At 33.5% G+C, this 20,588-nt stretch overlaps 5 protein-coding genes across 9 annotated transcripts; 2 read left to right on the forward strand and 3 right to left on the reverse strand.

The window, feature by feature from the left end:
- Window positions 1-231: 231 nt before the first annotated feature.
- Window positions 232-2,769, reverse strand: LOC111309018 (uncharacterized). The gene is made up of 4 exons (XM_022907775.2): window positions 2,518-2,769; window positions 2,072-2,339; window positions 1,327-1,387; window positions 232-1,108 (listed from the first exon to the last, which is right to left on the reverse strand). Exons 1-4 carry the CDS (start codon window positions 2,583-2,585, stop codon window positions 516-518), a joined length of 990 nt encoding a protein of 329 aa, XP_022763510.1. The 5' UTR covers window positions 2,586-2,769; the 3' UTR covers window positions 232-515.
- A 991-nt stretch (window positions 2,770-3,760) lies between these two features.
- LOC111309022 (mitochondrial outer membrane protein porin 5-like) lies at window positions 3,761-5,865 on the forward strand. The gene is made up of 6 exons (XM_089747259.1): window positions 3,761-4,214; window positions 4,508-4,575; window positions 4,688-4,798; window positions 4,892-4,981; window positions 5,080-5,294; window positions 5,559-5,865. Exons 1-6 carry the CDS (start codon window positions 4,100-4,102, stop codon window positions 5,863-5,865), a joined length of 906 nt encoding a protein of 301 aa, XP_089603385.1. The 5' UTR covers window positions 3,761-4,099.
- On the reverse strand, window positions 4,739-7,637 carry LOC149519911 (uncharacterized). 4 transcript variants are annotated; one of them, XR_016329741.1, is made up of 4 exons: window positions 6,964-7,637; window positions 6,286-6,845; window positions 5,477-5,899; window positions 4,851-5,339 (listed from the first exon to the last, which is right to left on the reverse strand). XR_016329741.1 is itself a non-coding variant. In XM_089747263.1 (2 exons), the coding sequence occupies exons 1-2, from the start codon at window positions 7,513-7,515 to the stop codon at window positions 6,675-6,677; spliced, it is 723 nt and encodes a 240-aa protein (XP_089603389.1). In that variant the 5' UTR covers window positions 7,516-7,637; the 3' UTR covers window positions 4,739-6,674. The 4 variants fall into 4 exon arrangements, 1 of the variants encoding a protein (XP_089603389.1); XR_016329739.1 differs by having other exon boundaries at window positions 4,739-5,899; XR_016329738.1 differs by having other exon boundaries at window positions 4,739-5,948.
- Window positions 7,638-8,671: 1,034 nt separating this feature from the next.
- Window positions 8,672-14,314, reverse strand: LOC111309021 (DNA/RNA polymerases superfamily protein). 2 transcript variants are annotated; one of them, XM_022907777.2, is made up of 14 exons: window positions 14,134-14,314; window positions 13,789-13,961; window positions 13,523-13,696; window positions 13,315-13,438; window positions 13,122-13,222; window positions 12,952-13,038; window positions 12,398-12,493; window positions 12,055-12,175; window positions 11,427-11,555; window positions 10,814-10,905; window positions 10,409-10,520; window positions 9,934-10,268; window positions 9,436-9,767; window positions 8,672-8,923 (listed from the first exon to the last, which is right to left on the reverse strand). In XM_022907777.2, exons 1-14 carry the CDS (start codon window positions 14,210-14,212, stop codon window positions 8,812-8,814), a joined length of 2,067 nt encoding a protein of 688 aa, XP_022763512.2. In that variant the 5' UTR covers window positions 14,213-14,314; the 3' UTR covers window positions 8,672-8,811. The 2 variants fall into 2 exon arrangements, with proteins under 2 accessions (XP_022763512.2, XP_022763513.2); XM_022907778.2 differs by lacking the exon at window positions 13,523-13,696 and having other exon boundaries at window positions 14,134-14,313.
- A 799-nt stretch (window positions 14,315-15,113) lies between these two features.
- On the forward strand, window positions 15,114-18,506 carry LOC111308052 (endo-1,4-beta-xylanase 5-like). The gene is made up of 7 exons (XM_089751637.1): window positions 15,114-15,737; window positions 16,271-16,320; window positions 16,482-16,704; window positions 16,809-16,972; window positions 17,107-17,205; window positions 17,277-18,059; window positions 18,147-18,506. Exons 1-7 carry the CDS (start codon window positions 15,641-15,643, stop codon window positions 18,504-18,506), a joined length of 1,776 nt encoding a protein of 591 aa, XP_089607763.1. The 5' UTR covers window positions 15,114-15,640.
- Window positions 18,507-20,588: the final 2,082 nt, after the last annotated feature.

A 20,588-nucleotide genomic window follows, 5' to 3' on the forward strand; every position in this document is an offset into this window, starting at 1 on the left:
GGTCTCGCTTTGAGGATTTATTTATATACTGCGGGTGAGTGGGGCTATAAAACGACGTCGTTTTCTTCAGTCAAAAATTTTACCCCATTCCCGCGGTACTTATAAGCAATGACCATATTATAGTATTTTAAGCTATGATTTTGCAGAAACCAATTGTTCGGAAGAAATATGGAGTAACTTCAGACTCAATTGCAAAACAATACAATTGCCTGCCATTGTGATCAGCCCCCATTCTTTCCAACAATAATTCAAGCATTAATCAGACTGCATTTAAAAGCATCCAAACAAAGCCAAATTGTTCAAATTCTGTCATTCAGCCACTACAAAAGAGTTGAAATCATAAACACATGGAAAAACTTTGCACCTGAAACACAACACAACGGAATGAAGCAACAAAGATAAAAATAACAAAATAATAATAAAAAAAAAACTTTGGGCTTTGAAAAATGTTTCGATCAAAGACCATTGACATTTGATAATCAAACCAAAGGGCCAGTGAGAGCATAGCTTGAGCTCTAAGAAGCCAAGAGTGATTCCACCTTTGCGATCTGATCCTCCTCGTTCTTTCTGAGAGGACTCTTGTTAGCCTCGTCAAACAAATCATGCTTCCACTTCTCAACACGAGTACCACCTGAACGGTACCCCTGCCTGCCACTGAATCTATCTCTTCCCCTGAAATTGCCACCACCATCTCCATGCCTCTCATGTGATGAAAATCCACCTCTGGGTGCTTCTCTTCTGTTTGGAACCTGATCTCCAGCGGAGAGTCTGTCCTGTCTGTCCAAATGTTGGGGGTTGCGGTCCCTATCCACTCTTCTTTCACTTCCTAATACCTGATGGCCAGAATGGTTTGCCTTTTCCGGCTCCTGTGTTTTGTTGTCAGTACTTTTAGTTGCTGCCAGGATCTTCTTCTCCCTAAATGCAGGTTGTTTCCTGGTAGATGGTGGCTGTGGCAGTGCATCAACCTCCATTTCAAAGAACCTATCATGGCGCCACTCATCATTGCCATCCCCAATGATTTGTGGTTTCTCGTCTCTTTGCCTCGTTTGATATATTTTAGTCTCCCTTTCATTATGCTGATCCTTTGCATCTCTCCACCATCCACGCTCTGAAAAGGGTAAAAGTAATTTTTGATTAATAGTTTTCAAGAGAACACTGCCTTTTCCTTTTTCTTAATAACAAGAGACTGCTGTTAAAGCTTCGCAAAAACCGTTCCCCGCAATGTAAACATAATATCAGGACAACTGTTTTGACAAGTAATATCTGTAACCTGAATATGAAGGCCAATACGACATGGTAACATGATCATATAAAGTGACAACTAACCATTAGCTGCTCTCTGACCAAAACTTTGACCAGCTTGAGTGGCATTACCACGCTCATCGTGCTGTTATAAGACATGCACAGGCAAGCCTAAGATTGTTATATAAATGGACCATTCAAAGTGGGGCCGAACTAGAATTCCACTACATCAGCCCAGAAAAAAGGTTTACACACACTGAATAACAACCAATTATTAAACTCAAGTGAAATGCAGGTTGTTTACTCGAGCTAGTAATCATTATTCAGTTCCATGTCAGATTGCTGCTCCATAAAAGCAAAATTCTGTAAACTCATGGGCAGAGAGATGCATGGGGATGACTATTTTTTCAATTTGCAAAGATTTATGCAACATAATAAGCTTGTTTGACAATCCTACCAAAGTCAAATCTCTGATTTGTTTCTCGTAGGAGGCTATGCGCAAAATTGATCTGTTGTATTTAGACCCATTCTGATGCTCAATTATTGAACCACAAAAGTGATCAATGTCATTCAACACATATACTAAATGACTATAGGACTGAAAGTTATACTCCTGAACTCTAGGAGAGCAGACAAATGACAAATCTTCAGCTTTATTCATAATCTTCCTAGGGAAAACCATCGCCACATCGTAGGCAATCCAAAACTTCAGTAGATGAAATTCAACAGGGTAAAAGATTAGACTAAACCCGCTAATCATATGATGAACATGCACCAAGCAATAAAAGGAGTGCATGCTGATGAAATGATATCATATTGGATTGAAAACCTGAAAATAGGATCTAGACCGAGGTACTTCAGTAGGATCAGAAGAATGTTTAATTCCTTCATGGCGTCCATTGTTTTTCCTATCTGATTCCTTATTCAGAATCACACTTTCAATCTTAGAAGAATCAGGAGCTGACGGGGCCTCAAGGGGTAAAGCATCTTGTAACCGACGCCGCTGCTTCTTATCCTGGTCTACCCTGTCTCCAACATCAGCGTTGGAGACCACTCTTTCAGTCTCAGGTTTCCCATCCCTCCTAGACCTCTTAGGACTAAACATATACAAAAACAACAAATGAGTCACTTTCTTTACGATTATAACACTATGATATCAAAATTAAACAATATTGAAAACCCAACTCAATAAATTGAGATAATATTATAATTCAAGGCTGCATTTGGTTTCCAATCAACCGTTGGAAAATAGTTGAGAGAAGTGGATGGGAGTACCTGGGTTCACGGTCGAAACCTGAACGGTGCCGCCTGGAGTCGGAATCTCTACCCTCTCGGCGAGGCATTGCCCTGCTTTACAACTTTGGAAGAGTGAAATTTTCTAGGGCTGCTTTGCTTCCCAGTTGGATCGACGAAGTAGAGGTGGGGAGGGCTATGTTGTGATAGAATCCCGCTTTGTTTTTAAGCCTACAACTTAAATTTCATCATTTCATCATCACCGTTCGATTACACTTTCGGACATGAATAAATCATGGGTTTTTTCTTAATTTATCAAAAAATTGACTCCTGGGCCTTTATATTTATCGGAAAAAAATCATGGGACTTCTTTTTTTTTTTTTAACGTAGAAACATGAAATTTATAATTTTTTTTCTCTATAAAAAGGAGCTCATGTCCTGAAAATATCGATTGCTCTTAGGATTTTAATTTTAATTTTATTAAATATTAATTTTAAAAATAATTATATAAAATAATTTAATTAAGTCTTGAATTCAATTTATAAAATTACTTTACAAAAAGTTTGGATGGAGTTAAAATAGAAGAAAATAAAGTAATAATGAGTAAAAGATTTATTTAAAAAATTTTGGAGGATTGGAAGGAAAATGGAATGTAGTGGGCTTTTTTTTTTTTTTCCTCTCCTTCTAAGCCAAAAAAGAAAAAGGAAATACTAATAAAGGGACTAAAATTTGAGGCTTCAACTTTAAAAGTTAATAATCAAATCTTGAGATTAAGAACACAAAATTTATGTTTGACCAAAACAAAGAACACAAGTTATGCTAGAAAAGAAATTACCTTCTATTGTGGTTTAAGGTCAAACGGTCCAATGGATATCTATGAAAACATATAGTACGGTAAATGAAGTTGTAAAAAATATGTTCAAGGCTAGTTTCTAAATCCCTTAAAAGAAAAGGCAAGTTTATAAATGTTGTGTTTTTTCTACTTTGGTACATTGTCTTTTCGGAATTTTACAATTTGTGTGAATTACTCTTGAATTATGCTATCTTACTACTTATTAAGTGTATATGATATGGGACATGCCCATATGAATACATACTAGTAGCTGAGATTTTTCATTGTAAGGGTTGATGCACGCTTAATTTTTTATTTTTTTTGAGAAGATATTCATAATTAAAATTAAAGCATTCAAGCGTTTGAAATGATGATAGGTGTATGATTTTTTGGTTAAAAAGTAAAGTTGGAATCTCTTTCCTAAATAAACTGAAGAAAAAACATGGTTAGGCCACGAAGATGAGGTGTTTCAGGTCAGCAACAGAAGTAAAGCTACAATTATATGACAGGAGATTTCTTACCAATTGCCATTCATGATACATTTTGACTATGAAAAACTTGGTAAACCAATAGATCTCTATCCACGAGCTCAGTCAACAGACTCTTAAAAGAAGACCAGATCGTAGAAGAAATAAACAATATGTTAGTGCAGAAAATGCTGACAGAATAGGAAAAGCTATTTTATTTATTACTCTATTCTTGGGAAACTTGGGGCTTTTCAAGCGGCCGGTGAGTCTTCCTTTTCATTCTGTATCTAGTTATTTGTCTTTTTTTTTACGAGTCCTGCAAAGCATGGGCAATAGCCATCAGAGGAAAAAGAAGAGAAAGAACACGAGTAAAAGACACAAGCAAGAAGCAGGAAGTTCAGGACCAAGACTTCTCTCTGAATTTGAAAGGATTGCCAATGGTTTGTTTCATCTCTTTACTTTTTTGGGATTGCTCTCGTTTGGGAACTTGTGTTCGTTCTCTGATTTTAGGCCTGCAGTTTTCAAGGCCTTGTTTTAAAACCATTTCTACCAATTCCTTTTGTACATGTTCCAATTCGTCTTGCAAGCTGGTTAAATATGGAAGATTTATATAGTATTTTAATTATATTATGTCCTGATCAAAGGGCAAACACCTATTCCCTGTTGGAAGACTACTTTTCTGTTTGAATATTCCTGCAAATCCTAAAGCATTCTGTTGTTATTGAACTTCTAGATTTGCTTAGAAAGGGCTATAGCCTGGATAAGACACTTAGCATCTCCACCCACAGTTGTAATGGAGTGGTATGTTTTGAAACTTCTCCTTATTTGATATTTCACTTACATTGCGTTTATTATACGCAGTTCCTTACAAAATTTTTGAGAGAAACTATCTTCTACACTATACTCTTTCCAGATTTTAACTTCAAGGGCAGTGAAACAAGGAAGAGGATCAAGCACAAATATTGGAGCACGATATAAGTACAGGAATGCTGCAATTGATGTAAACTTTAATACAAAATCAAGTGTGGGTGTTTGTTTTACTTTGCTGCTTCTGCATTTCAGATTTTGTGAACTGGTTTAAATTCTAAGAATCTGGTTTTTACTTCTGTAACGTCAGGTTTCAACAACACTCACTCTTGGGGGTGAGTTTTTGCCATCCACAAATATCAAAGCTTCAGTGAGATTTCCTGATTACAATTCTAGCAAGGTAAGGTTCACATAATTGAGATTATGAGTCACCGAATATCTCAGGTCATTCAAAAAGATTTTAACTGCAGAATTGTGTTGTTTTCATTTTTGTTTCAGCTCAACCTTCAATTCCCTCATCTCTGTAGAAATGCTGCCTTATCCATCTCTGTAGGCCTAAGCCAATCCCCTGATGTAATGCTTTCAGCAACTATGGGGACTTCAAGCATTGCGTTTGGAATGGAGTTAAAATACAAGACTGCTTCTCACAGGTTTACCCAGTATGATGCAGGCATTTCAGTGACTAAGCCGAGTTGCAATGCTTCGATAATTCTGTGTGTTGCTTCACTTGAAATTGCAAACACCATGAAGAAATCCACCTTATTTATTATCAAAATTTGCAAGGGTTAGGAATAAATTTCTGTAATTACCTTGTTGCTCCCATTCTGATGCTTATCCGTTTAACAACTGACAACAACTGATTCCTAGTTTAAGCTAATAATGATAAATGAAATACCTTTTGCTGACATAACATTGCTAAAGTTGCATCATGTTATTGGGGAAACTTCAGTGCTTGATTCTTGATTTGTAAATTTCAGGGCTGAAAAGTGTGACCTTCTAAGACTGGCATATGCGCATCAATTTGGCCACTCAAGGAAGATTTCTGCAGTGGCAGAGGTCACTAGGAGGTTGTCCAAAAACAAAAACTCCCTTGCAGTTGGAGTATCATGCATTTTGGATCATCTAACAACAGTAAAGGCAACACTTAACAATCAGGGGAAGCTGCGGGCCCTCCTACTCCATAGAAGCAAACCAATCTCATGCTTAAACGTTTCTGGTGAATTTGACACGAGGGCTCTAGACAAGATCCCTAGGATAGGATTGGCTCTTGCTCTCAAGCTTTGAAGCTCTCTCAACAGCAACAAAGATTCTTTCTAATCTGCAACAATTATTATTGCTAAGTTGAGAGGATGCATGGCTATCCTTCTCTGAAATGGAAAAAGCTTGATTAACATTGGCCTTTGGGTCAGTAAAAGATTACCAATCAAAATATTAAGATCAATTAGCTGAAATCCGATTCACGTGAGGCTGTATTATGTACACCATAATCATAATAAATAATGCACATAATGCAATCTATGCATAAAACTACTTCAATCAAATTAATTGAAACTGAGCACAATTTCAAATGATCACAATAATGGATGGCAGTTCGAGTATGTCCAGAAGATGGCACTTAAAGAATACTTTCAAAGCATGGGCAGTTTTTTCTTGTTAAAAAAAGGGAAAAGAGAGAGCATGGAGATAGGAGAAGACAGGTCTTACTAGTCACAAAAGCTTGATAATATTCTAGCCCTTCACAAGTGATCACTACTTTAGCTGCCGCATCAATTATCTAGTTGAAGGACTAGCTGTAGTCCAATTGCTTGGAAGATGGTCTAATGACTATAATCAGCTCGAGCATTCTAACTGCTGATAAAACTCTTTGAGGCACTGTCTTGGTCTTCCCTTATGGACTAATCCCATGTAATCTGCCGATGGAAACTGCTCTTCAGTCTTAGCCCGCCAAGATTCTACTTCAGAGGGTGAGAGTAAAATGTAAACCACAATTTCATAGCAGTGCTAAATAATATCATCGAGGCAACTAGATATTGGGATGGTTAGGTTTCATTTAACAAAATTTTCAGTTTTTAAAACATCAGATTGTGGCAGAATCATTTCTGAGACTTGAGCCTGCTGCACCATTTTACTAGAAGCTCCTCTACACTGGCATCCATTCGAGTTCCAATTCCTCCCCAGATTAGCATGTGGGGCATATCCCCAATTGTTGAACCAGTCACTTCATGCACAGCCTTGAACCCAATCCTTTTGTAGAACCTAACGAGCTGAAAGTTCAAAAGAACATCAAAATAAAGCATTATCCACTATTCAGCCACAAAGAAGATTTACTTTTAAGAAAAAATATCATTAACAGAAACCAGAGGTATTGAGTAAGGCAAGAACCTTGGAATGGTAAAGATCCGAGTCATTGATGGCAAGCAACTCAGCAGTCTTGCAACCGCAGTCATATCCGTACCGAATAGCTACAGCTCCAATGAACAAACCGATACCAAAAATTGATCTTTCCATGCCCAGCGTTTCTCTCTTGAGTCTAATGGAATCCAGGTGCAGTATTCTACCTCCAAACCAGACCCTTATCAGCCCCTCAGCTCTTCCAAGTTCCCTGTTGGTGTCCAGGCTTTTGGCAGTGATCCTGAAGAAGGGTCCTAAAGTTTGGAGCTGAAGGTCAAAGTTCTGAGCTCTAGAGGAGGCCAATATATCAGACATGGATGGTTTACTGATAGTGGCTTCTTTTATGACATTGCTTGTAGTTCTATCATATGGTTTGGTGCCTGTTTGGAGAGTATTCAAATGGGTTTTCGGTGATATTTGGTTTGAGGATGATTGGAGTGGTGAAACTGAAAGCTGAGACACTGCAACAGTTTGGGTTCTGCACGGAATTCTGGGATTCGGATAGCAGATTTTGGACACTGCAAAAATGTTTGTTAGTTCCATTTTTTCTTGCTTTGAGCGAGAGGATTTCTTCTTCTTTATTTATTTGTTTATTTAATTGCTGAGAGGATTTTAATCCACTGGTTCAAATTTCGTACATTAAAAGAAAAATAAAATCTCGTGTTTCATTCGATGTTTACTCGTTGTGAAACGTGGCAGGCGTGCGATCAACATTTCCGATCAGTATCTGGTACATTTCTTTTTTCTTTTTTTTTAAGCCTAATGGAAATGAAAAAAATAGAAAAACGAAAATTAAATGAATTATTTAGACTAAAATATTAACGGAGTGTTGATTGCGAATTTCTAAATTTTGAAAGAAAAAATTTTCTCAAAATAAATAATATTAAAAACATATGATTTTTAAATTTTGTTATACTTATTAAATGTAAATTTTTTTTATTTCATTAGAAAAATATAAAATTATTTAATAAAATAATTTATTATATTAATTTTATTGATTTTTGAAAAATAAATTGTTTTCAAAATTTTAACAAAAATTATATTTTTATCTTAAAAATATTATCTTTGTTAAATTCTAAAAATTAAATAAAAAATAGCATATAAAATTATTACACTTATAAAATCAATAACGTAATTTATATAATTTAAAAATACAATTAAATGGAAGTAAATGGGATAAAATTTTTATTTTCCTTCTTAAATCTAAAATGCTCAAGAACAAAAAAAAGTTTATTCTCTTACTTTCTCCCTTTTTAACACCGTTAAAAATGTAAAATTTCTGATGCAAAAATTTTTTTCTAACAAACTAAAGAATCAAATAAAAAAATTCTAAGAAAAAAAGTGATTTAGAGAAAAAATGATACCAACCAAACATCCCTTAAAAAATCCCTGAACTTTTTTACTTTTTTAAATAAATTTATATTTTTATTATATTTAAATAAATCTTTATCATTTTATTTGTATTTAAATGATTCCTTATTTCAAATGACAAATAAATTTACAAGTTTACTTAAACGTAAATTAAAAATTAAAAATTTATTTAGATGTAAATTAAAAATTAAAAATTTATTTTAGTACAATAAAAATATAAAAATTTATTTATAAACAAAATGTTAAAATTCAAGAATTTTTTTTTTGTTATTTTAGCTAATTACTTACTCTGTAATCTGTAACCATATAAAGGACTACTAAGAGGAACTAGAAAAAAATTTTCTACTATTATATTTGTTATTATTATTATTATTTTGACCAAAATATTTGTCATTATTTCACTTATTTAAATCTAGATTTATACAATTACTCACTGAACTATAAATATACAAAATTATACATACAGTACTAGAAGTTCTGACTGCTCTTGACAAAGAATGAATCAATTGGCAGATGCTTGCCTTGTGATTTTTGCTTCTTACGCCTACTTTGGCTCGCAACACAATCCTTCGGGACAATCCTGTCAATATTTCAAAATTTTTTAAATCAACAAGTGCACATTTGTAAGTGAAGATATGCAATGAAAACGCTTTGCAAACCAAAGGGAATTTGTCTAAGTGCACTAGGAACCTTGCATTACAAGGAAGATTTTGAACAGCAGAAACCATTGAATTATGCAAACATCACAACTCTAATCGGAATATGTAAAGAACAAAAGGAATACCATCTAAAATTTCTATTAATTTTGTACTTAGAAATCTGAAAATCTCATAAAGTACTTAAGAATTAACATATCAAGGTCATTGAACCCAGAAACTTAACCCTCCACAACATGCAAATTAAGTAGCATATCAGGCCTGAATGCAGTATGCTTATATTACAAACGTCAATATTGTTTAGAGGCAGAGGAGAAAAGAAAAAATCGACATGGTTGCAGCCCAAGAATTTAGTGACATAGCAAAATGTTGCTTGCTGATTAAAATCATCGAATAAGAGCTATTTACTATAATACTAATTTAAAACTTGTGGTACCTTTGTCTTGGCATCAATGCGCTCGAGTCTAAAACAGATTCCTCCCTCTGAAGCTTCTCAGCAAAATGAAAATCAAAGTGCTCTTGTCTTTCTTCAACAAAACATGAAGGTAATTCAGCCCCACATAATGAACACTTGTAGTCATCCACCCAAAATAACTGTTTCATCTCATTTGATGAAAAAGGTTCCTCATTTCCTGAGGTTTCTTTATTTAATCTGTCAGGGTTGCTGTCCTCAGACTCCCTTTGGACAGAATAATCTTCTTCTGACACTCGTAATATTTCTTTTTTAGGAGATTTTGGGGTAGGCACTATCCAATCAGCAGTCTTCACCTGATAAAACAGATAAATACAAAGTAATACTGGAGAACCAAAGTAACACGACAAACCAAAAAGAATTAAGATGGTAGAACAAAACTAACACTAGAAAAAGTACTGGTAATGAACACTTGAAGATTTAGTATAGTTATATAATTGGTATATAAACTTTAACAAGTACCATGGCTGCAGTTTTGTTGTTCGAAAGTTCACAAGTTTTCTCCATTTCCCAAGCATTTTCACTGGAAATGCAATTGTTGTCATCCATATCTGGTAAATGAGTGCTCTCAAATGGATTTCCAAACTCATACTGACATGTCTCATGGCTGTCCATAGAAAGGGCAGTTTCCCTTTCATTCATGAAGTGAAGATCACTCAAATCTGGACCCAAGGAGCTATGATCATTCACAATTCTCCTAGAAGCATCCTCTGATATTAAAAACGTGGTGAGAGTTTTTTGTGTAGGGTCAACAGGAACACCACCCTTATCTTCATTGAAATGAGACACTCGCAGACCTAGCAGCAAAGAACACAAATGCGCCATTATATTCTAAAGCCTACAATTTGCAGACTACAAAGAAATGTTCTACCTATATCTTCTTTCCTACTCTATAGCTATCAAATAAGAGACATTAGACCAACATATAAAAGTCTACCTATCAGTCTCAAAGAAATAGGGAGTTCAGCCTTTAACAACTTTGAAGCATATTTTAAGACGTCATCTCTTGAGCAAATATATTTCTGCAAAGTCATGGCCCTCGTACGAACCTGAAAGTTATAGAGCAGATCAGCTATGAACAAAAAAAGGGAAGGCATTAAAAAGATAAGAGAAATAAAACCAATAATGGATAACAAGTGACGAAGTTCATAAAATAAAATGCAATTGCCATTATTCCTAGAGATAAAAGGCAAAATGGTAGAATGAGAGAAAAGACCTGTTACCAGAATTGGCCCATTGAAAAATATAACCAACCATTCCTTTACATTGTGCCACTTGCTATTGAGCATACGGAAGGAAGAACAAAGAAAAAGCAATAAAGCATCATGATTCATGAATGTACCTCAAAAGATGCAGTTTTTAATTTAAGAGTCAAAGTCCGTCCAGAAAGACCTTCTTTTTGCATGTCAGCCGACAGCATCTCAGCAATATCAGCTGCAAATACAAACAGGACAAAGCTAAATTGCTAAATGATTTTACGAAGACAATCCTAAAACTAAATGTCATCTAAACTGTTATACACACACACACACACACACACACACACACACACACACACACACACACACACACATATACATATATATACATATATATGTATATACACAAGATTAGACTCAACTCTCAAGTTTAATCCAACAAAAAGTTGCCTGCCTTAAGGGTGCAATTATAAGGAGTACAGCTGAATGGAATTTGACCATTGAACAAGCTTGGAGACTAGGCAAAACATCCCAAGCCAAACAGAGTCCAATGAGGTGCATACTGTTATCCATCTTACCACTCTAATGAAAATGCAACTGCTAAATCGTTGATACTGATACCTTCAATAAACTATTAATTTAATTGCTGAAGCTCAACTGGTTTAAAACCAATTTCACCTTTAAGGAAGTACAAAATACAAGATCATGAAAAGTCAAAACAGAAGAGAAACTACCAATCTCTGCGTGACCATTTACCTAATTTCTGATAAAGCAATGCTGCATCTTGTGTTGCTGAAAATGTTCTCTCACTGCTGATACTTTTCCGAAACCTGGCTTCAGGCATATCCGTCCCTCCAAGCCCCAATCCAACAGATAGGAAAAAATCTAATATCATTTGGAAAAAAAAGGTCAAAAGCCCATGAGAATCATCCTCATTCCCTCTGTACACATGGAAGTAAATTCATGAAACTTGTAAAAGAAATACATATACATTGATGGTCACTCTGCCCTCATTGATGGGTTGATTATTTAAAATTAATTCAAGAACTTAGAAACGTTGGGCTCACTTATATTTAGGAGAATTTAACAGAATTGATTCTCAGTTACCACCTTTTCTTTTTGGTTCACAGAATCACTTGAAATAAAATATCTAAACAAAGGTAATGTAGCACATGCTATGACTGCCTAATGATTCAGAAAACTCTAATTAAAAGTGAACCTCAACTGAGTTCGCTAGGTTTTTGGCAAGGAAAGTTGATGCAGCAGACTGTAGCCATAAGAGAATGCAGGAGGATTATCCCCACCATGTGTATCAGTTTCATAAAATTTCCTATGATTAATCACTCAACCTTGAACGGTAGAAACACTTTATCAGTATGCTAACCTGCTGTAGAGCGAGAAAATAGCGCACAGAGGAAACTGCCTTTCCGCAGCATCTCTTCACAGGTACTGATTCCAAAAACACCCCTTAAAATGTTTTCTGTGACCTTGCCTATACCCCCAATCTGCAAATCCAGTTTTTTTCAACATCCACTTTTGTCAGACAGAAACCTTTTATCCAGTTAAGAAATGAAATCACTTTTGCCTTGTTTTTATTCAGTGAAAAATGAAATCATTTTTTCTTGTTTTTTATTCAGGGAAAAATGAAATCATATTAAGGACTTCATGAACAAATCAGAAATTCCAATTCCTAAACAAGAGTTTAAGATTAGCTAATCAAGGAATACCTTTCGAATAGGAAGTGAGGATATAAATGCCATGACAGCCATGCGATCATTTGGTAAAACAAACTGCCCATTTGGCTTGTTAATATCTGAGCAAACCTGAGGGAAAGAAGAAAAAATCCTATATATTCAGAAGGTGCAATCAAATATATATATATATAAAAAAAGTGTAAATAACCAGCTATGATAATAATATTAAATATCCTGTTTGATTCCTTTCTTTTGATGATTTGATTAGGAAGCATAAACTGAGACAGGCAAATTGATGTTTTAAAACATTTGTATTCCATTAAACTAAATCTGATACACGTAATCAAAACAATTCACCAGTCAACAACAAATTATTGTTAATCAACGAAAAGATTGCCGTATTTTCATCCCACATAAAAAATGACCTCAAAAATATGGAGAAATAGCTTCCTATAGGAAATTATAGAATTTTCTACATGATATGCAATATTCCAGTTTTGGTTTGACAATGCAATAGTAGTTTTTTATGACAATTTGCAGATGCAAGTTGCCAACTACAACTGTATGCTGAGAACAGCAAATAGAACCTTAGCAAGTAAGCGATTTGGAGCCACTCCTGCACTACATGTCAAACCAGTATCTTCATGTACTCTGGATCTGAGTTCTTCAGCAATCTAAATAGGCGGACAAAGAAAGGCATCAGCTTAAAAGCCTACACTGAAGCAGTCAGAATAACAAAATGATGGCAAAAACTTACTTCTTCACCTGTGATTTCTCTTTCTTTGCAAACCCCAGTAATATCAAGGTAAGCTTCATCCAAACTGGCAGCCATGAAATTAGGATCATAGTTCCGGAAAACTAACATAGAGGAACATGTGCAATTTAACAAATCAGCACACCACAGCCCAAGTTGCATCAAGAACTCTGTTTTAAAAAAAAACGCATCTAACCTTTTCTAGTTAAATCACTATAATAAGTATATTTCTTGAAATCTGTAGGAACAAATATCAATTCTGGACATAATTTACGAGCAATGAATCCAGGCATTGCAGCACGAACCCCAAATTTCCGTGCCTACAGAGTTAATAACATTTACCAAGAGTAAATTTCCAGCAACGAATTGGCATTAGCGATTGAATCATGTCAAGCCATTAAGACCTCGTAATTAGCAGTGGAAATCATAGACATGCTACCAACAGCCACCGGTTTACCCTTCAGCGAAGGATTACTCAAAGTTTCAACAGCAGCATAAAAAGCATCCATATCTACATGTAACCAAATCCTAGAAAGCTCACGTGTAGCTTCGAGCTCTAAAATTCTTTTATCCACAACCTAAATAAAGAGCAAATTATTCGTTTACTTATATATAATTTCAAAAAATTCAATTGTATAAAGCATCATTTTAAAAAATCGCTTAAAAGAACCTTTTGATAATGAGATAAATCAGTGGCGGAGAGCTTCGCAGCTCGAGCTCGCATATGCTCTATCTTTTGCCGAATAAAAGCCTCTTTTCGCTCTTCATTTTCGAAATATTTTGATCCTTTGCTCATCTCGTACACTATTCTTTGAACTTTCTCTTTATCAACTCCATCCATGCCTAAAAGATCATTATTAACCAATAATAATCAAATTGCAAAATTAACCAGTTAATGAAAGAAAATTTCGAGGTGAGTTAATAAATTAAACGGCAGATTGACGGTAGAAATCGAACAAGCGAGAAGCGATTTGATGATGGAATCAGAAGTCAGGATCGAAAATGTTAGTATTACCTGCTTTGGCGTTGGTATACACAGTGTGATAAGATTGCCATGGCCGTTGATTGTCGCTCGCGCTTTCGCTCTCTGTCATGCTTGCTGGAGAAGGGAAGGAAAGGGTTTGGTAAGCGAACGCTTGAAAAACAACCAATTTATATTTGGGGCATCAAAATTCAAAAGGGAGGTATTTTAGAATACCTCTTTTATTTTATTGGCTTTGCTTTTATTTCTTCTTTCTCGTCTTCTCTCACCAGCCTTCGAACCCGGGACGTGGCGATTGGGGTATCCTGAACCAAACACACCAGGCCATCAAGCCAGAACAAAGGCGGGTGTCATTTCAGGCTCCCTCAAATAATATATACGTTACTATATATATATTTTACCTTATTCTAATTTTTAATATTTCAACATTTATCTTGATCGTAACTAGCGACAGCGTAATTGTTAAGTGAATTTCTGTTAAATTTAGCTTGATGTATTTAAATTATGATATTTTTTATTGTTTTAAATAGAATGATACTATATGATATCTTAGATAATGCAAGACCTAAGAGTTTATTTAGTAAAAGCGATTATCTATTTGTTTATACATAAAAAAAAATCAGAAATTGTAATTTTTTATCTAAGATTATTAAAATTTAAATTCTAATTATTTAAATTAAAAATCCAATACTTTATTGAACAATATGATTATTGACAATCCCATTTTTATATTATATCTCATTCGTATTAATTTTAAAGGAATTAAATATTGTGATATTAATAAGTACTCATTAGCACATCACAAAATTACTCATTTAATTATTTTTTTATAATCCATTTTTAAAATAAAAAGGCTGAAAATTAGTTCAAATGATATAAAAGTTCATTGGTATTTATGATGGCATCTTGGTCAAAGATAGACTATAATGTTTTACATAAAAATAAATATATCTGGAAATTTCATGAGTGCAAATTTAAATACAAAACATTCATGAACTGGAAGCAATAAAAGAATTGCTGTTCTACTGAAATGGATATGATATATACAAGGCAAAAAAACATGTCCCTTCTAAATATGTAGCAAAAAATTTTTCAAGAATCAAAATTAGCCATATATATATTTCACTAATCACTAGCCTTAAATACATAATTATGACGGATGTGATAAATGAAGCATCATGACTCAGAAGCACAGAAATTCACAGGTGTGTTGCCAAAACTGGATAAAATTATTGCATAACTGAATCAATTGATACTTTTGGCTGGCTATAAAATCTATGGAACCACAAGTTTTTTTTTACAGTTTCCTCAAGAGCTAATCTTCCCACCCCGTTGTAATTCAGGTTCTCTCATTCATATATCTTAGATCAATTTTTATTTTATTTTTATACTCAAATGTTTAAGTGGTTAGAGTCTTAATGTGATCAGTTTAATGTTTTTAGAGTCATCATCATCTAATGGAAGCAGATTGTTTTTGGGTTTTTTTCTTTTTTTTTTTTTTTTCATAACAATGTGAATGTGATTGATTTTTTTTTTTTTTATGAAGTGGTTGCAGGATCGAATTAAATACATAACAATGGAGATTCGGAAGGAAGAAAGTATGCTTCTGTTGTTGCCATTGTGGATACTTTTTGCAGGTTTGATTATTAAACAAATTTATTTTGGGTGTACTTGATAGGAAATAAAAGTAATAGGAACGAAAATAAAAAAAAAAAAATTTTTCGTATTTATTAACAAAAATAAATTATTTCAAATTGAAAAGATATGAAAGAGGTGTATGTAAATCAAATATGTATATTTACAAAATTATCCATTATTTTTTAGATTTTATCTTTTTATCTTAGCTTACAAGGGGTATAATGGTAAGACTATAATTTTCCTTTTTCTTCCTCTCGTTTTTCAATTATATCAAGTAATAGATGGAATTTTTTCCTATTACATTTTTATCTCTTCTATCAAGCATATCATGGAAAGAAGAAAAAAAAAACACATTTTCCTTCTTTTTAATTTTTCTTCCCTTTTAATTTTCTATCTTTCCATATTTTCCATCCAGCCTACAAATTACAAACCCTTAATCGCCACAATAGACAATTGTAACAGTGTTAATGAAATTAGTGTTACTCTTTCAAACAAAAGAGACGATTAATTAACATAGTACAATATTTTTCAGGACTTATCAAAGCCAAGGCAATGTCCTATGATTATACAGCCAGCATTGAGGTAATTAGTTTTTCCTTACAATTCATTTTGGATATCCATCTGATATTAAAAAATTTCAATACCAGCATATAAAAATTGAAGTCTTTCGTGCTAATAAGATATGAAAAATTCTCATAATCATTTTTTTCTTGGGCAAAAATTCAAAATTATCAAAATTCAAGTGTTTGGCACAACCTTCCAAACCTCAGTATGGCGGAGGAATAATGAAAAACCCGGAGTTGAATGGTGGTTTGATTGGATGGTCTACATTTGGGAATGCCACAATGGAACACAGACAAGAACCAAATGGCAATAAATTCATCGTGGCTCGTAGCCGAAACCATTTTTACGATGGTGTCTCCCAGAAGCTTTACCTGGAAAAGAACAAGCTCTATACCTTCTCTGGTATTGCCAATTGTCTTCACGTTTTTCTCCTGTATACATATATACTACTGTACTTGTTATATAGTTATTGATTTAAAATGACCATAATTTTTGTGTCAACGAAGCTTGGATACAAGTGAATGAAGGGAAAGCTCCAGTGAAGGCAGTGTTCAGAACAGTTACTGGGTTCACGCAGGCTGGTGCAATTGTAGCCGAGTCCAAGTGTTGGTCCATGCTCAAGGGTGGCCTTAGTGTGGATGCCTCAGGCCCTGCTGAGCTTTACTTTGAGGTAAGTATGTCCTTTCTTTTTTTTTTTTAGGTGCGGGATCTCCAATTATATCTAGCAAATACACCGAAGAAAGAAAAAGAAACCGAGAGTTTGTCCAAAGATTCTTGAATTTAATTGCTAATATATTTCTTCAGAGCCATAACACCGCGGTTGAGATTTGGGTTGATAGCGTCTCGTTGCAGCCATTCACCCAAGAAGAGTGGAAGTCTCATCAAGTTGAAAGCATTGAGAAGGTCAGTTTGTACATAATTGAATCAAGCTGTGTATATTTACAATAGCTCGTAATCAAGCTGTAATTTTACAGACAAAGAGAAGGGTCAGAATCCGTGCAATCGATGCACAAGGGAACCCCCTGGCCAACTCGAAGATTTCCATCCAGCAAAAGGTTTCAGGAAAACCACTTGGTTGTGCTACTAACAAGAACATCCTCGGTAACATTGCCTACCAAAACTGGTTCACTTCAAGGTTTACACACACAACCTTCGAGGATGAAATGAAGTGGTACAGCAACGAACCAACCCAAGGCAAGGAGGACTATTCAGTCGCAGATTCCATGATGCAATTAATGAAACAACACCATATTTCTGTCAGGGGCCACAATATTTTCTGGGACGATCCTAAATTCCAACCAAGCTGGGTCCCCTCTCTTCAACCAAAGGATCTTTCAGCAGCAGCTAATAAAAGGATTAATTCAATAATGTCAAGATATAAGGGTCAAGTAATCGGCTGGGATGTTGTTAATGAGAATTTGCATTTTAATTTCTTCGAAAGTAAGCTTGGGCCAGATGCTTCTGCTGCGTTCTACAAAATGGCTGGTAATATTGATCCATCCACATCTCTTTTTATGAATGACTACAATACCATAGAGGAGAGTGGAGATCCAGCATCAACACCGGCTAAGTACCTGTACAAACTGAAAAATGCTCAAACTTTTCTTGGTGCCAATGGTAACAAGATGGCTATTGGGCTAGAGTCCCATTTCAGTGTTCCAAACATCCCCTACATAAGATCTTCTCTTGATACTCTCGCTGCCACAAAAATGCCTATTTGGCTAACGGAAGTAGATGTAAAGAGCAATCCCAATCAGGTAATACTCCTTAGTCCTTGGTTAACAATATGTTTAATACTCAATATTGTAAGTATTTTTGTTTGATGATTTTCATTATATGAGCAGGCGATGTACCTAGAGCAAGTTTTGAGGGAGGGTCATGACCACCCTGGTGTTGCTGGGATAATCATTTGGTCTGCCTGGAAGCCAGAGGGATGTTACCGGATGTGTTTGACTGATAACAATTTCAAGAACTTGGCAACTGGGGATGTTGTTGACAAGCTGTTGAAAGAATGGGGAATCATGGCCACCTTAGAAGGCACAACCGATGCCGGTGGTTTCTTTGAGGCCGCCCTTTCCCACGGAGAATATGAATTGAAAATCATTCACCCTGCTGCAACCAATTCTTCTTTGTCTAAGAGATTTAAGGTGGAACCTAGATATGCCTCTGAGGAAAGCATGATGCTTCTCCGAGTTTCTGAATGATTCTGGTTGTTGTCAACCATTTTTTCTTATTCAATCACTATTAAACAGTTCTTTGTTACGACTTTGGTCACAAAATAATGAAAGCTATTTTCTTCTTAAACGACAAAGTTGTTATGAATTATTTGAGATTAAATATTGATTATTTGGTCCATATATTATTACATTTGGTAGGCAAAGTTAAAATGCACAATTAAATAAAGAGTTTATATTTGATATATTATTAATGTATAAATTTTACATACTGTTAATAAATTAGATAATGATAACTCATTAATGAAATGAATCAGATGATAATATCTCATTAGTAAGTAAGTTATATTAATTATTATACATTTATTTTAAAAGTTAATATTTAATCATTAATGAATTGTCATCATTTAATTTATTGATAGTATATAAAATTTATACATTAATAATATATCAAATATAAATTTTTAATTAAATATATTTTTATTCTGTCAATCACTTTGCTTTAGGAGTTAACTTTATTATTTAATATCTTATTTGGTCAATAATAAAGCATACATTTTTGTGTTGTTGGTGGATTCATTTCTCCCGTCAAAATAGAGAGAAAAACAATAAAATTTTAAAAATTATAAATTTTTTTTAAAATTTTTCAAAATATAGAAAAATTGAAAAGTTTTTATATTTTTTAATTGTAAAAAATAAGATTATTTTTGAAAATGTCAAAATAGTAAAAACTTTATTGCAACAAAAAAAAAAGTAAAAACTTTATAAAAAAATATTAAAGTCTTTACAAAGAGTCTTTCTTGTGCAAAAAATATTTTTTTGATAGATAATTAAAACTTTATTCGAGTTTCGAATCTTATTAAGAGATCTATTAGAAGTTAGAAATTGATAAAGGAAGAACAAAATGTTAAAATTTAAAATTTTATTAAAAATTAAAAAATTAAAAAATTATGATTTTTTAATTCAAAATTAAAATTTGACTTTTTTAAAATTCAAATTAAAAAAAAAAAAAGGAGTAAAGGAAAAAGGGGAAACAGGAGGACGGGCCCTCGATTGCAAAAAGAAGAGCTTTTCATTTGCATATGCTTTTATTTATTATATTATTAATTTATTGATTTTTTAAAAATATATTTCGATGAAGTATGTAGTAATCCTTTAATCCTCCTAATGGAAAAAAAAAATCATGAACAATGGTCTATGTAAATGATATCGTTAATTTTAACAAAAAAAGGAGAGAAATAAGGATAAATGTGAGTATAGGAAATGGGCTGGAGGCCCATTTTAGTAATTACATTTTTATTATAGTTTTGTAATTATTTATAAATATGAAATTCATAAAAAATTTTGGAATAAATCATTTATAATTTTAAATTATAATTAATCAATTATATTAAAATAATTAATCATCAATTTGGATTGATGATTCAGCATAAATATAGACTTTTTATTTGTGCTTGCTGATTCAGCATTCCTTTTTTTTTTTTTCCTTTTTTTGAGAAGCTCTAATTCAACAACTCTACATTCATCTTCTACAACTTCCATTCTCAGTAAAATGTCTTTATTATGTACCAAGTTAATGATCTCACAAATCCCAATCAATTAGAATTATTATGGAATCTTGACGTTAAGATCAAAACTCAATTGTAGTTTTCAATTACAATTACAATGTCCATTACTTGTGATCATGAGTAACGAATCGAGACATTATCTTTAAACAATTAGTTATAATTTCTATAATGAATCATTAAGCAATGAGTTCAAGCAAGATAGTGTACCTTTTTCTCATGCACATATTAAGGCTTAATATATGTCAAAGAAAGAGAGGTACGTGATTAACTATTTTACGAATTGATTTCGTTGATATATATCATATTTTAATTGTAATGATTAGAATTTAATTATTGACAATTATAAATCAAAAATCTAAAATTTTATCTCATTGTAAATGTTTAAAACCCGTTCTTAAATGGTATCATATATCCTAGATCTTAAAGGTTTATTTGATATAAAATTATGATATGATATGATAAGATGATAATATAATATGATTAGATTAAATAATATCATCGTATCTTGTGTTTAATATGTATAAGAATTAAGATAAGATAATTT

This window comes from Durio zibethinus, chromosome 2 (assembly GCF_047325235.1).
Source record: "Durio zibethinus cultivar Kanyao isolate XHJ-2024 chromosome 2, ASM4732523v1, whole genome shotgun sequence".
NCBI lineage: Eukaryota > Viridiplantae > Streptophyta > Magnoliopsida > Malvales > Malvaceae > Durio > Durio zibethinus.

What these genes read in the sequence shown, in the direction of transcription:
- LOC111309018 (XM_022907775.2), bottom strand. Translation starts at nt 2,585, where the DNA reads ATGCCTCGCCGAGAGGGTAGAGATTCCGACTCCAGGCGGCACCGTTCA. An exon ending in GGTCTAGATCCTATTTTCAG is followed by an intron (nt 1,388 to 2,071) that starts GTTTTCAATCCA and finishes GTCTTATAACAG; the next exon opens with CACGATGAGCGTGGTAATGC. An exon ending in TGGTCAGAGAGCAGCTAATG is followed by an intron (nt 1,109 to 1,326) that starts GTTAGTTGTCAC and finishes TACCCTTTTCAG; the next exon opens with AGCGTGGATGGTGGAGAGAT.
- LOC111309022 (XM_089747259.1), top strand. Translation starts at nt 4,100, where the DNA reads ATGGGCAATAGCCATCAGAGGAAAAAGAAGAGAAAGAACACGAGTAAA. An exon ending in CCCACAGTTGTAATGGAGTG is followed by an intron (nt 4,576 to 4,687) that starts GTATGTTTTGAA and finishes TACTCTTTCCAG; the next exon opens with ATTTTAACTTCAAGGGCAGT. An exon ending in CTGATTACAATTCTAGCAAG is followed by an intron (nt 4,982 to 5,079) that starts GTAAGGTTCACA and finishes TTTTTGTTTCAG; the next exon opens with CTCAACCTTCAATTCCCTCA.
- LOC149519911 (XM_089747263.1), bottom strand. Translation starts at nt 7,515, where the DNA reads ATGGAACTAACAAACATTTTTGCAGTGTCCAAAATCTGCTATCCGAAT. An exon ending in CGGATCTTTACCATTCCAAG is followed by an intron (nt 6,846 to 6,963) that starts GTTCTTGCCTTA and finishes TTGAACTTTCAG; the next exon opens with CTCGTTAGGTTCTACAAAAG.
- LOC111309021 (XM_022907777.2), bottom strand. Translation starts at nt 14,212, where the DNA reads ATGACAGAGAGCGAAAGCGCGAGCGACAATCAACGGCCATGGCAATCT. An exon ending in GTATACCAACGCCAAAGCAG is followed by an intron (nt 13,962 to 14,133) that starts GTAATACTAACA and finishes ATGATCTTTTAG; the next exon opens with GCATGGATGGAGTTGATAAA. An exon ending in TAGTGATTTAACTAGAAAAG is followed by an intron (nt 13,223 to 13,314) that starts GTTAGATGCGTT and finishes CCTCTATGTTAG; the next exon opens with TTTTCCGGAACTATGATCCT.
- LOC111308052 (XM_089751637.1), top strand. Translation starts at nt 15,641, where the DNA reads ATGAAGTGGTTGCAGGATCGAATTAAATACATAACAATGGAGATTCGG. An exon ending in CTGCTGAGCTTTACTTTGAG is followed by an intron (nt 16,973 to 17,106) that starts GTAAGTATGTCC and finishes ATATTTCTTCAG; the next exon opens with AGCCATAACACCGCGGTTGA. An exon ending in TAAAGAGCAATCCCAATCAG is followed by an intron (nt 18,060 to 18,146) that starts GTAATACTCCTT and finishes TTATATGAGCAG; the next exon opens with GCGATGTACCTAGAGCAAGT.